This window comes from Ailuropoda melanoleuca, chromosome 7 (genome assembly GCF_002007445.2).
Source record: "Ailuropoda melanoleuca isolate Jingjing chromosome 7, ASM200744v2, whole genome shotgun sequence".
Taxonomy (NCBI): Eukaryota; Metazoa; Chordata; class Mammalia; order Carnivora; family Ursidae; genus Ailuropoda; species Ailuropoda melanoleuca.
Genome location: NC_048224.1, coordinates 111,298,931 through 111,315,131, shown reverse-complemented (window position 1 = coordinate 111,315,131; position 16,201 = coordinate 111,298,931). Strand labels below are relative to the sequence as shown.

The 16,201-nt window shown below is 35.0% G+C and overlaps 1 protein-coding gene across 12 annotated transcripts in view; it reads left to right on the top strand.

The window, feature by feature from the left end:
* Window positions 1–16,201, top strand: part of MYCBP2 (MYC binding protein 2) — a 257,559-nt gene that overhangs the window by 14,165 nt on the left and 227,193 nt on the right. For all 12 annotated transcript variants that reach the window (XM_034665322.1, XM_034665323.1, XM_034665327.1 and 9 more), the window contains exon 2: window positions 10,335–10,410. In XM_034665322.1, the coding sequence (XP_034521213.1) occupies window positions 10,335–10,410 (76 nt within the window). The remainder of the gene's footprint in view (window positions 1–10,334; window positions 10,411–16,201) is intronic.

Below are 16,201 nucleotides of genomic sequence, written 5' to 3'. Positions count from 1 at the left end.
ATGATCATAATAAAAAATAAAATTTGATTAGTACTTATTAAATACTAGGTGTATCTCTAAGTGCTTTATAATTCAGTGGGAGAGGTACTGTTTTCACCCAATTTTACAGATGAGACGGTTGAGGCAGAGAAGTTAAGTAACTTTCCCAGATCACAGCTAATAAATGACACAGCCTGCATTTGAAACGAGGCCATTTGTCTCTAAATTCTGTACTCTTAACCTAGTAGACTTAAGGAGAGGGGCAGGAATAATGAATAAAAAAGAGAGAATGGGACTAGTTTATGGAGTAAGGCCCTGTAGAGGACATTTCATGTTGGGTGGAAGGTAAGTAAAAGGAGTACCTTCCTAATGGTGTCCCTATTTAAGCAGCAAAGAAGAGGGTTAGGTGATCTAATTGAACTAAATGCGTTGGGGTGGGGTTTTGAAGTGGCTAGAAAGGTGGTCAGTTTTTATGGTAGATGTACCTTCATTGTCAGAGAACATAACTGGCTCTAGACCAGTATTCCAATGATGTTCATGAATTCTCAGTAGTTATTGTTCAGGGTTGTTATGGATTATTAAAAACAAAGTTTGTAAGATACAAATAGAGAATATGAACAGATAACTCTCATGAGAAGTAATATATATACACTAAACATTAAAAGGACAGGAAAAAGACCTATTAAAGAAGATTGAGAAAGAATCATCATCAAAGGTAGAAGAACCACTAAAACAAGGGTTGAAGCCAAGGGTAGGGGGAAGATATTTAAAGAAGTGGACTGTTCTCACAATACTCATATATGGAAGAATGTGAAGGATAAAGACTAAAGCTAGGAAATTCAGTAGGCAACAAGGAAGTTTGTGGCATTGAGAAGTCATAAACATGTAGGAATTTGATAGTAAGGGATTGAAAAAGTTTAAGACAGAAATTTAGTGGTGAAGAGAAATAGAGAATCATTTAACTTTTTTTTCCTTCTTCATTGGGAGGAGGCCAGTAGGCCTCTAGGTTTAGAAATCCTGGATAAAAGAGATTAAAGAGTGAACAAAGAAGGGATATAAGTGGTTGAGTGAAATCCCGAGGATGGCAGATGAGTTGGGGTCCAGTGTATGAGAAGTGTACTTGGATGGAGTAAAGCCTGTCTCTTTTGGGTTGATGGGAGTTGAAGGAGGAGGTTTCACAACTGGAGGTCTCAGGGACACATTTTCAACCTTTTTATCTTTCTATGCTGAATTTTAGATACTCTTTTCTAATCTCGTCAAATTCTGTCTTCTGTCTTCATCTGGGTGTGACATGCTGTAAATCTACCTAGTGGGTCTTTAATTTCAGTTATTGTATTTTTCATTTTCTTAAAAGTTTGATATAATTCTCTTTCATATATGCTGTATTGCCCATATGCTACAGATATCTTAAAGCTATCTCTTATTTCTTTAAATTTGGTAAGCATAGTTGTGCCTGAAAATTCCACCTGCAGTCTGTTTTGGTATCTGTTGTCTGTTTCCCCTAGTTCTCAGGGTGCCTTGTATCTTTTTGTGTGCCTGCTTATTTGACTGCTAACTGTCATTATCCTTGTGGTAGCTCTCTGAGGCCTGGGGTGAACAGATTGTCCTTAGAAAGTTTTACAGGTGCTTCATGGCTTGAGTTTTTCTCACTCACTTAGGCTTTGTGTAACTGCAATATAAATCTGAAAGAGGCATGGTCTAAAGTCTGAACTTTTCAGACTTCTCACTCTCCTTTCCTCCCTCTTTTTGTTATGCTGCTTTGCCCCTGCCAAGGTGATTTTATTTAGTTATTATCCCCCGCCCCCACCCGCCATATGCAGACTTCTAAATAGATCAAGAGATTGAAGCTATATATAGGAATCTCTCCCCTAGATCAATTTGAACTGCTAAAATCTCTTTTCTTGTTACTAATTATCAGCCTAGGAGAGTAAATAAAAGTTTTCTACTTAGTAATCAGACTACTGTTCCTCCCTAATTTATTCAGTAATGCTTGAACGCAATGATGAGCGTATCATTACATTAATTACACAGGAGAAATAATTCTGGTTTATATAGAAAAGCTTCAGTTTACATATAGTGTTTTATAAATTAGCTGATTTTTTAAAAAACTGGTGTATCCAGTGACCTGGATAATTCACTTATTAATTACTTTGCATTTTCTATAAACACAGTTAGGTTATCTACAAGTAAAAATGCTTTACTGTTTTCAGCCACTATGATTTTTATTTCTTTTGTTTAACTTACTGACTTCTAGATTAAGTAATTACCAGATTTAGTAATTATCAGATTAATTTTTTTTCTGCCTTACGGAGGCATTTCATCACAAGTACTTGTTGAGTTTTATAAAATACTTTTTCTGTTTCTATTGAAATGATCATTTTTTTTTCCTTATTTTGTCATCCTATTGAGTTACATTGATTGGATTTTGCAGTTTATCCTTTTTATAGGTTGCTGAACATTGAAATTATGTTTATATCAGTGGCTTTTTTGTCTTATTTTTTAGTTGAGATATAATTTACATATCATGAAACACACCATGTAAAAGTATACGAATCAATAGTTTTAGTATATTAACAAAGTTGTGCAAACAGAACATTTTTTTTCACCCGAAAAAGAAATCCTGTACCCATTGGCAGTCACTCTGCTTCTCTTTTCCATTAGCCCCTGGCAACCACTAATCAGCTTCCTGTTTCTATGGATTTGTTTAATCTGGACATTTGATATAAATGGAATCGTGGTTTTTGTTTCTTTTACTTAGCATAATGTTTTCAAGGTTCATCCATAAAGCAGATGTGTCTACTCCATTCATGGCTGAATAATATCCTGTTATATGGATGTACCACATTTTGTTTATCTATTTGTCAATTGATGAACATTTGGGTTGTTTCCACTTTTTGGCTATGGTAGTATTTTGCTCCTTTGTTCATGGGAGATGTTGGCTTGAGATTTTCTTATTTTGAAATATTCTTTTCAGATTTTGGTATCAGAATTATGCTAGTCTCATAAAATGAGTTGGGAAGTTTCTTCTTTTTATATTCATAGGAAGAGTTAGTTTAAGACTGAAATTGTTGAAAGAATGTACCAGTGAATTAAGTATTTAGAGGAATTCTCTAATTCCTGAGTCTGTAGTTTCTTTGTGGGAAGGTTTTGGTTAGGGATTCAGTTTCTTTAACAGAATATAAGACTACTCAGATATTGTATTTTTTTCCTTGTTTAATATTGAGACGTTACATTTTTCAGTGGAATTTGCCCTCGTATTTAAATTGTGAAATTTATGGGCAGCGTCAATAATGATGTCCCCTTTCTTATTTCTCACATGGGTAATTGTGGTTTTATTTTTTTCTGGACCAGTCTTGCTAGAGCTACCTTTCCTTATTAATCTTTTCAGAGAACCATTTTTGGTTCCTTGATTTTCTCTACTGAATGTCTGTTTTCTATTTTATTGATATCTGTTCTTATATTTGTTTCCCTCTTTTTACATTGTTTACTTGCTGTTGTTTTTCTAACTTCTAAAGTTGTATGCCTTGATCATTTACTTCCAGAATTTCTTTTTTCATTATGTGCACTTAAGTCTTTGCAAAAAGCTGTACATTTTCCCTAACCATTATTTCAGCTACATTTCACAAGTTTTGATATGTCATATGTCATTTTTATTTAATTGAAATTATTTTCTGATTTCCATTTTAACTTTCTGTTATAGCTCTTTCACTCCTAGGTTATTTAAAATCTGTTTTTTGCTTTTTTTTTTTTTAAGATTTCTAAACATCTGGGAATATCTTAGATTTCTTTCTGTTGATCTCTAGTTTAAGTTTTCTGTGATCACAGTCTTTGGAAATTTGTTGAGGCTTAGTCTGTGGTTCAGCATTCTGTTGTCTATTTTGGTAAATAGTCTATTTTGCATTAGAAAAGAATGTGCATTCTCTACTTGCTCGGTGTGATTTTCTAGATGTGTCAGTTAGATCAAGTTGATTAATCATGTTTTAATTTTTCTATATCCATGCTGTTTTGTCCTCTACTTGTTCTGTTAGAGAGAAGTATATTAAAATCTGCTCTTTTGATTGTGACTTTGTCTTTTTCCTTTTACTTTGCTCAGTTTTGCTTCATATGTTTTTAATAGACGCATTCGGATTTGGGATTGCTAATGTTTTCCTATTGAATTGACTCTCTTAGCATTATGAAGTGCTCAGTTCATCTCTAATAATACTTCTAGCCTTAAAAATTAATTTTGTCAATACTAATATAGCCATACCAACATTTTTTGCAAGGCCAGTAAGCATGTTCAGGATATATCTTCTCCATTTCTTCTACTTTATGTCTGTATCCTTTTATTTAAAAATTTGACATAGCAATTATTAAAGACCTTCCTTTTGTATTTCTTGTAGTATTGGTATATTGACAGTGAATTATGTCAGCTTTTGTGGGTCTAAAATATATTCTTGTTTTCATTCTTAAAGGATATTTTTGGTAGGTACATAGTCTACACCCCTCCATCCCCAGCACCGTTAAACACAGAGAAGGGAAGCTATCAATCTGTTGTTGTTCTTTTGAGTGTATCTTTTTTCCTTGTTGCTTTTAAGATTTTCTCTTTATCCTTTGTTTCAGCAGTTTGTGCCTAGCATTTGGTGTGCCTGTGGTTTTCTTTGAATTTTCCTGCTCGTATTTTCCTGAATTTCTTGAATCTCTGAGTTGATTTCTTTCCTCACTTTTGTAAAATTGTCATTAATTATCTGTTCACATATTGCGTTTGTTTCATTCTTGTCTTGGATTTCATTTACTTGAATATGAGATCATTCGACTATGTCCTACATGTTTCATACTCTGTTTTAGGCATCTCGTTCTTTTCTCTTTGAGTTTGGATATTTTCCCTTGGCCTCTCTGCAAGTCCACGAATCCTGTTTCCCTCAGTCTATTCTGCTCTTAAAATCATCTGACAAATCTTGATTTCAAATATTTATTTTTTAGAAAATTTACTTGGCTTTTTTTTAAAAATAGATCTGTTGAAAATTGTATCATTTCATCCTATTTTTCCATCTTTGCATCTATTTTAAATCCTTGCCTCCCAACTTCAGTATCAATTATCTTGAGTCTACCTGATTATTTTGCTTCTTGTATATCTCTTAATATGTTTATTATGTGCCTAACAGTCATTTTCTTTCAGAGAGTTTAGCTCTTTGCTGTGTGAAACAAACAGGGTGAGGTGCTGACAATCTCCATCCAATCATGGAATAAGTAGACTCCTCCGTTTACTGAGATTCTGTCTTCTGGACATTGGAGACTGGGAAATTGAGTCTGTCCTGTTGGTCCAGCATCCCATTACTAAGCTTTATGTCATTGGGGAAACTGGCCATGTGTTTGAGGCTTTTCTGGATTTCCAGTCTCATTCCAGCTAAAGCCCCACTAGTTTCTTGTTTTCTTTGGTAGAGTTCCTCTGTTTAAACTAGGCTCAATTTGACCTCATATGTATGCAAACTTTGCAAATGCCCCCGTGAAGAAAATGCCAATGGTCTGAGCTCACTGTGGAAGTGCTCTTTCATCTCTGGAGTTTTAGTTCATCTGGTCCTTAATTACTTCCCCAGCATTCTTAGGCTAGTCGAGTTTTTGAAGGAAGAGCAATGGCTTGCTTCTCCCTAGTATCTTATTTTAGGGAAGTGGAAGTCCGGAGTTTATCTTTGCAAAAAGAAAAGACATAATTTTAAGAATGCTTATTTGTATAAGCATAGTGATATTTTGAACAGCTTTTATTTGTGTTGCATACTAATAGGTATTTTTTTTCTTTCTGATTGAGCCTGTTTATCAAAGTACACACTCTAGACCAGGGGTCGACAAACTATGGCACACAGACCAAACTGGCTCAGTGCCTGTTTTATATGGCCTGTCAACTAAGAATGGTTTTGACGTTTTTAAAGGTTAAAAAAAAAAAAAAAGTGTTTTGTGGCATATAAAAATTCTATGAAATTCACACTTCAGTGTCCAGAAATAGTTTGTAATACTTGTCTGTTTATGTGTTGTCTATGTCTCCTCTCATGCCCTAACGGTTGAGCAGTTGCAACAGAGATCCTGTAGCCTACAAAGTGAAAAGTATTTGCAATCTAGCCCTTTACAGAAAAAAACTTGCCTGTTCCTGCCTTAGACCATAGACTCAGGAATTTTTCATTTCTCATTACTAAGGGAAATTAAACAAAAGATTGAAATCTTCTTATTCCAGAAGTTCTTTGAATTTGGACTTATTAAATAACTCCAGTATTTTAGAGTTAAAAGGAATCTCAGAAATAATCTCCTTCGTCTTGTTATTTTACAAATGAAAAACAGATTCAGAGTGAGAGACGTTTTAAAGTTAAATTATGACTGATTTTTGGTTTTTTTAGAAAAAGGACTCAGCATTAAGCTGATAGAGAAACTAATGATTTGTATCATGGAACGGCTTGCAAAAATTCATTTGTTCTTACACTTTAGGAAAAAATTGGTTTTCTTTAAACAGTGGTAGGTATTAAAATTTCTTTGGAATTTTTAAAGTAAATATTTTTAAAATAAATATTTAAAGAATGTTAATAGCCTTTGCCTTTTATTAGCACCCACAATTCTTTCAAATCTCATAGGTATGAGGTTCTTTTTGTGAAATGACTAAAAATCCTACAGGATCAATTCCAAACATTTTTTATTAAGTTCCTATTTGATTTAGGATTTAAAGTCCTAAATCACCATAAATTCCAAGCTGAATTGTTAATGTGTAAGACTGGTTTCTAGAGTTTTTCTTTTATCTGTCCATCCTCAGATATCATGAAAAGTTTATTTAAACTTAGTTGAAACTAAGCTTTTCCATTAGTCATATAATGGGATGTTAGCTTACAAACAAATAGCATTTTTATTTTCTAATGTTGACTATAGATTTTCTTCCTATAACTTTTAACTTATTACTGGCTGTCTTTGACAACCATCTATTTCTAATAAAACAAGCCAAATTAACAACAACAACAAAACACAGTAAAATCAATTTGTGGGGATTTGGGAAAAGCTGATTCTTAAACTATATTCAGGAATTGGTGGGTTTAGGTTCATTAAAATTGTTATAACTAATTAAATGCCAAATTGATTAAGTGCATGGGAAGAAGTATTTTAGGAATATATATTAAAGCCATTTGAACTTTAAAGATGTTCATTAAGCAAAAGAAACACAAGTATTGGTTTATATTTCTGAAAATTTTAGTCTGATGACTAGGCTTCAGGAAAGTCATTTTATTTGGCTTTATATATTCTGCTTCTCTGAAGATTGGTTTTGAGTGAACTTTGATGTTTTTCTGAATTGTATGGAAGTGGCAAACTTTTTAGCATTTACATATTTCTGTTGCTCAGAAAACTGATTTCATTTAATATAAAAAAGAAGTTATTTTTCTAAACCGTAATGAGAAATACTCATTACTTTTCATTAACTTTTTTTTCATTTTTGAGAATTCTTGAACACCTGTGATATGTCAGGCACTGATGCAGGCCTTGAAAGTACAGAGTTGAAATAGACATTCATCATGCTCTCACAATGCTCATAGCTGAATAGACTGTATAAGCAGGTACATCTGTTCATGTGTAGCACATGATACTATTGATCAGTCTTTCTCTTTACTTTCTTAGCATGCTATCTGGGGGAAATCTTATCCATGTACATGGTTTTCCATTACCTCCATTGCACCAAAATCTGCATAAAATTATTAAACGGATAGCTCCTAAATGGACATGTCTGGCTTATGTATCCTTTAAATGTATCTCTGTATCTATGAATCTGTCCTTGGTCCTCTGAGTAATGCTTAAAGCTATCGTTCTGAACTTCCTTCTTTTCTCTCTTTCCTGTCTCCTTCCTCCTTTTTCTTTTTCTCAAAATAGTATTGAGTACTTTGTTCCAGGTACTTTTTAGATAAAGAGGCTAGAGCACTGCACAGGAAACACATGGCCTCTGTACTCTCAGTACTTACAGCTTGGTGAAGGAGCAATGCATTGAACACATAATCCCATACATAATTACAGTTGTAGATAACACAATGAAACAAGTGTAAAATGACATGAGAGTGTATATAAGGGAAACTAAATCAGTCTGGGACATTACTGAGTAAGTGACCCTTAGATTGGGACATCAGAGGTGAATGGTGGTTAGCAAAAGATGTGGGAGAGAATACCAGGAAGAGGGAGAACCTTTGTGAAAGCTCCTAAGTAGCTTAGCAGGTTCACACAGCTAGAAGGATGTCTTTGTGGCTGGAGTATGATGAACAAGTTGGAGGGGGATGCAAAATGAGGCAGGGAGGCTGGCAGAGGTCAGATCTTGGTAGAAGATCTTTTAAGCCATGCCAATGCTTTTGGACTCTAACCCAAGAGAATTATGAAGATATTAGTAGGGTTTTAAGTGGGGTAATTACTTACTCAGATTTCTGTTTCTGTTTTTTTTTAAGATTTTTTGTATTTATTTGAGAGAGCACGCATGCACGTGAGCACACATGAGCTGGGGGAGGGACAGAGGGAGAGGCAATCCCAAGCAGACCTGAGGCTGTGCGCATAGCCCCACGTGAGGCTGTATCTAACAACTGCAAGATCATGACCTGAATGGAAATCAAGAGTCAGATGCTCAACCAACTGAGCCACCCAGGCGCCCCTCAGATTTGTGTTTTTAAAAGTTGACTTGGGCTCCTGTATGAAGAATGGATTGAAGCGGAACAAACGTGGATGTACAGAAATGGGTTAAACAGCTTTTGCAGTAGACCAAGCAAGAGGTGATAGTAACTTAGATTATTAGAATTGCAGCAATAAAGATGTAGACAGATTCAAGAACTATTTACAAGACATAATTGACAATTTTGTGGTTATTTTGGTTTAGGGAGTAAAGCTGAAGGAATTGTCAAAGATAAATTTTCATATGCTTGTTCATGTCTATTTTGCTGACATTTTAGTATCTTGAACTCAGATATCTTTAAAATTGAACGGGGGGCACCTGGGTGGGTCAGTCGGTTAAGCAACCAGCTCTTAATTTCGGCTCAGGCCATGATCTCAGGGTTGTGAGATGGAGCCCCACACTGGGCTCCATGCTGGGCATGGAGCCTGCTTAAGATGCTCTGTCTCCCTTTGTCCCTTCCCCCTCTAAAAAAAAAAAAATAAAAAAATAGGGGCGCCTAGGTGGCTCAGTCAATTAAGCATCTGCCTTCAGCTCAGGTCATGATCTCAGGGTCCTGGGACCCCGAGTGGGGCTCCCTGCTCAGCGGGGAGTCTGCTTCTCCCTCTCTGTCTGCCTCTCCCCCAGCTCATGCTCTCTCTCACTCTCAAATAAATAAATAAAATCTTTAAAAAAAAAAGAAAAGAAAAGAAAATAGAACCATTTTTTTCTTTTTGGAAACTAATTCTTCCCCCTTGACTTCCCTGTTTTTGTGAATAACATTCCTACCTCCAGGTGGCCTAGGCATAAAACTTTTGTTTTGGTCACAACCTCCACTAAGTTAGTTACCGAGTGTTAAGGACTTAACCTCTAGGATCTAGAGTCTCTTCCTTCCCCTCCCCCTCTTCCTCTTTTCTTTTTGTCCCCTCCTCCTCCCCTTTTTCCTCCTCCTCAGTAGCATTCTCTTGCTAGATCATTAAATTATGTTTTTCATTCAAGTCTTTGAGCTCCTTGAGGGCAAGAACCATCTTTTTCACCTTGCATTTTTAGTACCTAACAGTGTGTACCTCAGTATTAGAGACATAGGAAAATATAAAATAAAATAAAATAAAATAAAATAAAATAAAATACATTGTTTTCCCTGACTCTTGTTTCTTCCACTATAATTCTTATTCTTTGCCACATTTTTTCCATGTCTTTCTCAAAGTCATTCAGGGGCGTCCTTCTGCTTAAGGAATAATTTTGTCTTGGGCCTGTGAGGTTATGAAAAACTGGCTGCAGAATATGAGAAGAGTACGAGTTGGGGTTTTTTCTATAGTAATTTGGTAAAAATTGCCTCCTGTCCCTTTTTGCATTGTAGCCCTTGCAACTACAAAGAGTAGATTTTTCTGGGAAGGGAATATACCTGATACTTATTAGCATCCCCACTGTTAAATAAAATTTTAAAAACTTCATTTGATGCCATTTACCTTTTTTAATTTTATGAAAATATTTGCAAAATTTAATTTTTTGATCATTTAATGTATATTTCTTAGCTTTCCAGTATTGTATTATTATCTCAATAGCTACATTGTGTGTTAGTATTTTATATGTGCATCTAGAGTATATTATTTCATAGGAAGAAAGTTTGTAGGAGAAATACTCAGATACCTACTTTGGAAGTACCTATTTTTCGTAGCTTTTTATGTCCTGATAATGAACTTTCATAATTCTTTTTTTCCACTTTTAGGAATAAGAAAATTTTAAATAAGAAGAAGTTGAAAAGAAAACAGAAGAGCAAATCAAAAGTGAAGACAAGAAGCAAGGTAAAACTGCTGACAGTTTATAGGGAGTAAGGACTTTTTCATATAGTAATTAGAATAAAAATGCCAAGATTAAAAAGGTATAACCAGCAAACCATTTCATTTCTGTTTTTTAATTTTAATTTTTAAAAAGCCCCTTATTACTTGGTTATACTATTTGGTTTCATCTTTGAGACATTTCATGACCAGTAGCCTGGAAGTTAATATCTGGGTGCTGAAAATTATTTACTATTTATTCATGTTATCTTTGATCAGTTCTTTGGGGGAACATAACCATTTCTCTTCTCTTTTTTCCACTCTTAACTACATGTTCTAGAAACTGAGTAAAATTGGCTTGTGAGTTGGGACTTGGATTTGGCCTGTGCATATGTCATGAGTTAGGGAGAATCTCGGTGTTTCTATATTGTTCTGAGCTTCTCTTGGTGGTAGGTGGCTGTGCAAAAGAAAAGGCAATGTAGAATATTTGAATTAGATGAGACTGTAGAGAACAATGATCTTTTTTTTCCATCTAATGCGGAGATCTTCTCTATTAAATCTTAAAACATTTTCACTTTCAACCGAAGAATCTTTTCTTTTGAACAGTACTAAGAATCCTAGACAGGAGAAAGAGGGGAGTCATAACTATGATTTCTGAACAGCTCCACTTTTGGTTAAAGAAACAATAGCGTAGCTTGGCCTATCATATTTAAGTTCTACAGACAGTTGTTTCCTGCCCTTTTTGATTAGCGTTCTTGCCATTTTGCAGCTGAGAAAAATGTACTTTAAAGTATTAAACCAAAAAATACAAGTATAGGGGATGAAATTTTTTTTTTATGGCTCTGTCTTGAGACACAGCTGGATCCATCAGTAATGTCAGCAAATCTGTGTCTTCATCTCTTGCTTCTGCTTTCTTCTGGTATGGACTTATTACCTGCGGCTGAGGACAAAAGCTGCTGGGGCTCCAGTTTCATTTTCTTTGAGCGAGGGGCCATCTCCTTTATTAGTTCTAGCAGGAAGTCTTGGGTATGATTTTTGATTGACCTTCGTCATTCACTTTGGCCTTGGAGATAGGGTACTTTGATTGGTTATAGTGAATTATGTTTATAATCTTGTGATAGGTGAGCACCCTAATAAGCGGCCATGTGAAATGGGAGGGGGTAACTACCCTATGGAAAGTGTTGCTGGGTGGGCAGGTAAATGATATATGTTCACTATATCATTTCTTACTACTACACTTTTGGGATGAAAGAGGGAAATGGAGAACATTCTTAATATACTTATTATATAGTCATTTGGATTTTCAGCCTCTTTCTCTTTTCATCTTTTTGGTGTTATGTGCAAAGTCAGAGTATGGAAATTTTGAAAATCTTTTTTAAGTTCTTTTAAGGTTTCGTTTAGTGTTGTTCCTAAAAGTAGTGGCATATGATATTGAGGAAGAGGTGGGAATTCAAGGTCTTTCATCCCCTTCAATTCTGTCTCTAGCTTTGTGCCTTTAGTAATTCATCTTTCTTTTCTTGGCCTCAGGTTTTATATCTGCTTTTTAGGAGCACCTTGTGATAAGAGTGATACAAAAAGAGTTATTCATTTATTCCTAAAACATTAATTGCACATCGACCATGTGCAGGCCTTATGCTGGGTATTTGGGATAGAAAGAAATGTTTCCTGCTTATGATGGGCATATAAAATAATAAAATAGTGTTGTTAGTTTCCCTGCCCTCTATTGTTTCTGGACTATTTTTCATTCACCTTCTTTTTTAACAAAGTTTTTTAAAAAATGCCAATGAGCTTCCCCCCCCATGTATTTAAAAATGAGCATTTCTTTTCAGCAAATGAAATAAGAGACCATTTAGCTACTTTATTTCCTTGTTTATTGCTTTCATTGACCCCTCTATTTCACCTCAACCATTAGCCATCTCCTTCATTCAGTTTCCTTCTTGTTCAGCTTTGATAGCAAGTCTTTTTGGAAAAAAACATACTTAATCTGTATTAGTTCCCTATGGCTGCTGTAACAAATTGCACAAACCTGATGGCTTAAAACAACACAAATTATTCTACAGTTTTAGAAGTCTGAAGTCCAAAATGGATCTGGGGTAAAATCAAGGTGTCAGTAAATCTGCATTGCTTCTGGAGACTCTAGGAGAGAATTCATTCTTGCCTTTTACACCTTCTAGAGGCTGCCTGCGTTCCTTGGGTGTGCTTCTTTCCACCTTCAAAGCCAGCAGTGGTTGGTTGAGTCCTTTCATGTTGCATTACTCGGACATGTTTCCATTGTTACAACTCCTTCTTTGACTGTCCCACCACCCTTTCTCATTCATAAGGACCCTTATGATTACATTGGGCCCACCCAGATAATCCAGAATAAACTCTCCATCTCAATATCTGTAATTTATTCACATCTGCTGGGTACCTTTTATCATGTAAGGTGACACATTCCCAGGTTCCAGGGACTAGGGGGAAGATATTTTTGGAGGCCAATATTCTGCTTACCACATCTTCCTTTCTCCTGTATGTATTTGTTGCGCTCATCTGACAAAATTTAATCCTATACGAATCTAGCTGTTTTCTCTTTGCCTGCAGGTGAGTATTGTGTGCTGCTAAAGGGAGTTAAGATATCAGTACACATTCATGATCACCAGTCTCAAATGGACCTTGCATAGCTAAACTGTGTTCTTATTTTTTCTGATAAAATAGTTCTATGATTATTTTAAACCTTTGTCGCTCTTCTCAAAGTTGATAAATCCTACCCTCTAACAAATGAGTTCACTTTCTTACAGAAGAAATCAAATCCATTACACAGGAAACTTCCTCAGCATCCTGTTACCAAACATGCCTGGGTCTTAGGTTAGGATACTTAATAGTAGAGTTTTGAAAGATATAATCAAGGTTTAGAAAATTTCCATCATTCCCAAGCATTTCCTCATCCTCTGCTGTATTCCATCTCTCCCTACAGCTGTGCCTCTAGGCAGCAACCACAGATGTACTTTCTGTCATTATAAATTAGTTTTTATTTTCTAGAATTTCATATAAATGTGATCATGCAGCATGTACTCTTCTGTATCTGGCTTCTTTCCCTCAGCATAATGATTTTGAGTTGTGTCCATGTAGTTGTATTTATTAACTGTTCATTCTGTTTTTTTGCTGATGAGTGTCCAGTTATGTGGATATATCTTAATTTGTTCACCCATTTACCTGTGGATAGGCATTTCAGTATTTTCAGTTTTTGGCTATCACAAATGAAGCTGCTATGAATATTTGTGTATTAGTCTTTGTGTGGATATATGTTTTTGTTTTTTAGAAGGATAAACACCTAGAGGTGGAATGAGTAGGTACTGTTTCCTTCCATGATTTGCCGGAAGACTGATAAGTCTCAAAAGCAGTTTACACTAATGGCTAAGATTTATTACAGCCAAAGGTACAGAATAAGCAGCAGGAAAGAGAAATAAATAGTATCAGTGGTGGCTAGGGAGTTATGGCATAGGCTTTCTAGTCCTTCCTTGTCTGAGCACACAGGACATGCTTTCTCTCTGGCAGTGAACTGCAAGGGTATGTATGGAATGTTTCTGTCCAGGAAAGCCCACTTGAGTCTTAGGATATGAGACTTTTATGGGGGGTTTGGTTACACATAGACATGTCCTGCTTTGCAGTCAGCAATGGTACATGAAACTCAGGTGCACATCATCAGTTTTGATGTTTGTACAAAGCAATTGAACAAGCCAGTAGGCATGGTCCATTGCTCTGGGTGTATTTTACAAAACCATCAGTAACTAACATAAAGAAGAGTCTAAAGAGCACATTCCTAAGGATTGGCCCACAGTAGGTCCTGGTTCCCTTGGGGAAATACAAGGAATAAGCAATCATGCCTACATTGTTAACTCTTTTCGCATGGGTGGCATGGTAGGTGAATGTTTAATTTGTTAAAAAACTATTCAAACTATTTTCCAGAGTAGTTGTTACATTTTACTGTTCCGCCAGTCATGTATGAGAAATCCAGTTGCCTAACGTCTTTGTAAACACATGGTATCATTAGCATATAAAATTTTAGACATTCTAATACGTAGGGGTATTTCACTGTGGTTTTAGCTTGCTTTTCTCTAATGACTAATGATGTGAACGTCTTTTCATGTGCCTTTGGCTATTCATATCTTTTTTTGTGAAATGTCTTCCCTATCTTGCCTCCCTTTTTTATAATTGTCTTGTTATTGAATTGTCAGAGTTCTATATGTACTCTATATACAAGTCCTTTGTCAGTTATCTGTATTACAAATAATTCTTTCTGTTCTATGACTTGCTTTTTTATTGTTTTTATATAGTGCTTTAGAAGAACAAAAGTTTTTAAGCTTCCTAGATGTAATTGATTATTTTCTTATATATATGATTCATGTATTTTGTGTTCTAAGAAATCTTTGTCTACCCCAGGTTCACATAGATTTTTTTCTATGTTTTCTTCTAGAGATTTTATAGTTTTAGCTACTATATTTATAAGACCTGTGATACATTTAGAGTTAATTTTTGTGTATGGTATGAAATAAGAGTTCATGTTCATTTTTCATATTGGTATTCAGTTGATTGTCATCATTTTTACACGGACTTCTCTTTTTCTTTTGAATTGTCTTAGCACCTTTATAAAAAATAAGTTGACCATATTCATTTGAACCTATTTCTGGAATTTATTTTTGTTTAATTGATCTGTATATCTATTTTTACACCAATACCACACTGTTTTCTTTACAGTAGTTTTGAATTCGGGTCATATGTCTTCCAACTTTGGTCTTTTTAAAAAAATTGCTTTAGTTACTTTAGGCCCTTTACATTTCTATATAAATTTTAGAATTGGCTTGTCGATTCTGTTTTTAAAAGTCTCTAGAATTTTATTGGGGCTTCATTGAATTTGTAGATTTGAGGAAGAGTTGCCATTTTAATGAGACTAAATCTTCTAATCAATGAGCATGGTTTATCTCTATTCTCTTTATCTAAATTTTCCTTAATTTCTCTCAGCAGTGTTATTTTGGTTTTCAGTGTACAGAGCTTGCACATAATTTTATTAAATATAACTGTAATTTTGTGTTTTTGATGTTATTACAAGTGCTATTTAATTTTTTTAAAAATTTTGAGATGATCATAGTAATGCAGTTGTGAGAAATAATACAGAGATCCTGTATACCCTTCACTTGTTTAAATATCGCAACCAGGAAATCGATACTGATCCGACCTTCTGAACTTACTCAGATTTCACCAGTTTTACACATACTCATTTGTCTTTGTGGTTGTATGTTTAGTTCCATGCAATTTTATCACATGTGTGGATCTGTGGACCATTACTGCAGTCAGTATATACAAGAGTTCCATCACAAGGATCCTTTTTGCTACTCTTATATAGCCACAGACATTCCCCTACGCTCACCCTCTCCCTAGCCTCTGGCAATCACCAATCTATTCTCCATTTCCTTAATTTTTTCATTTTAAGAATGTTCTATAAATGTAATTACGGGGATTGGCCTTTGCCACTCAGCATAATTCCCTTGAGATTTATCCCCGTTGTTGCATATATCATTAGTTTTTTTCCAGAGTGGCTGGATCATTTCACATTACCATTAACAATGTATAAGAGATCCAGTTTCTCTACATCTTCACCAGCATTTGGTGTTGTAATTATTTTTTATTCTAGACAGTCTGTTAGGTTTGTATTATATATCATTTTGTTTTAATTTGCATTTTCCTAGTGGCTCACCATAGTGAAGTTATTATTTGCCTTCTGTATATCTTCTTCGGTGACGTGCCTGTATGTGTCTTTTGCCCATTTTCTAAATTGAATTGC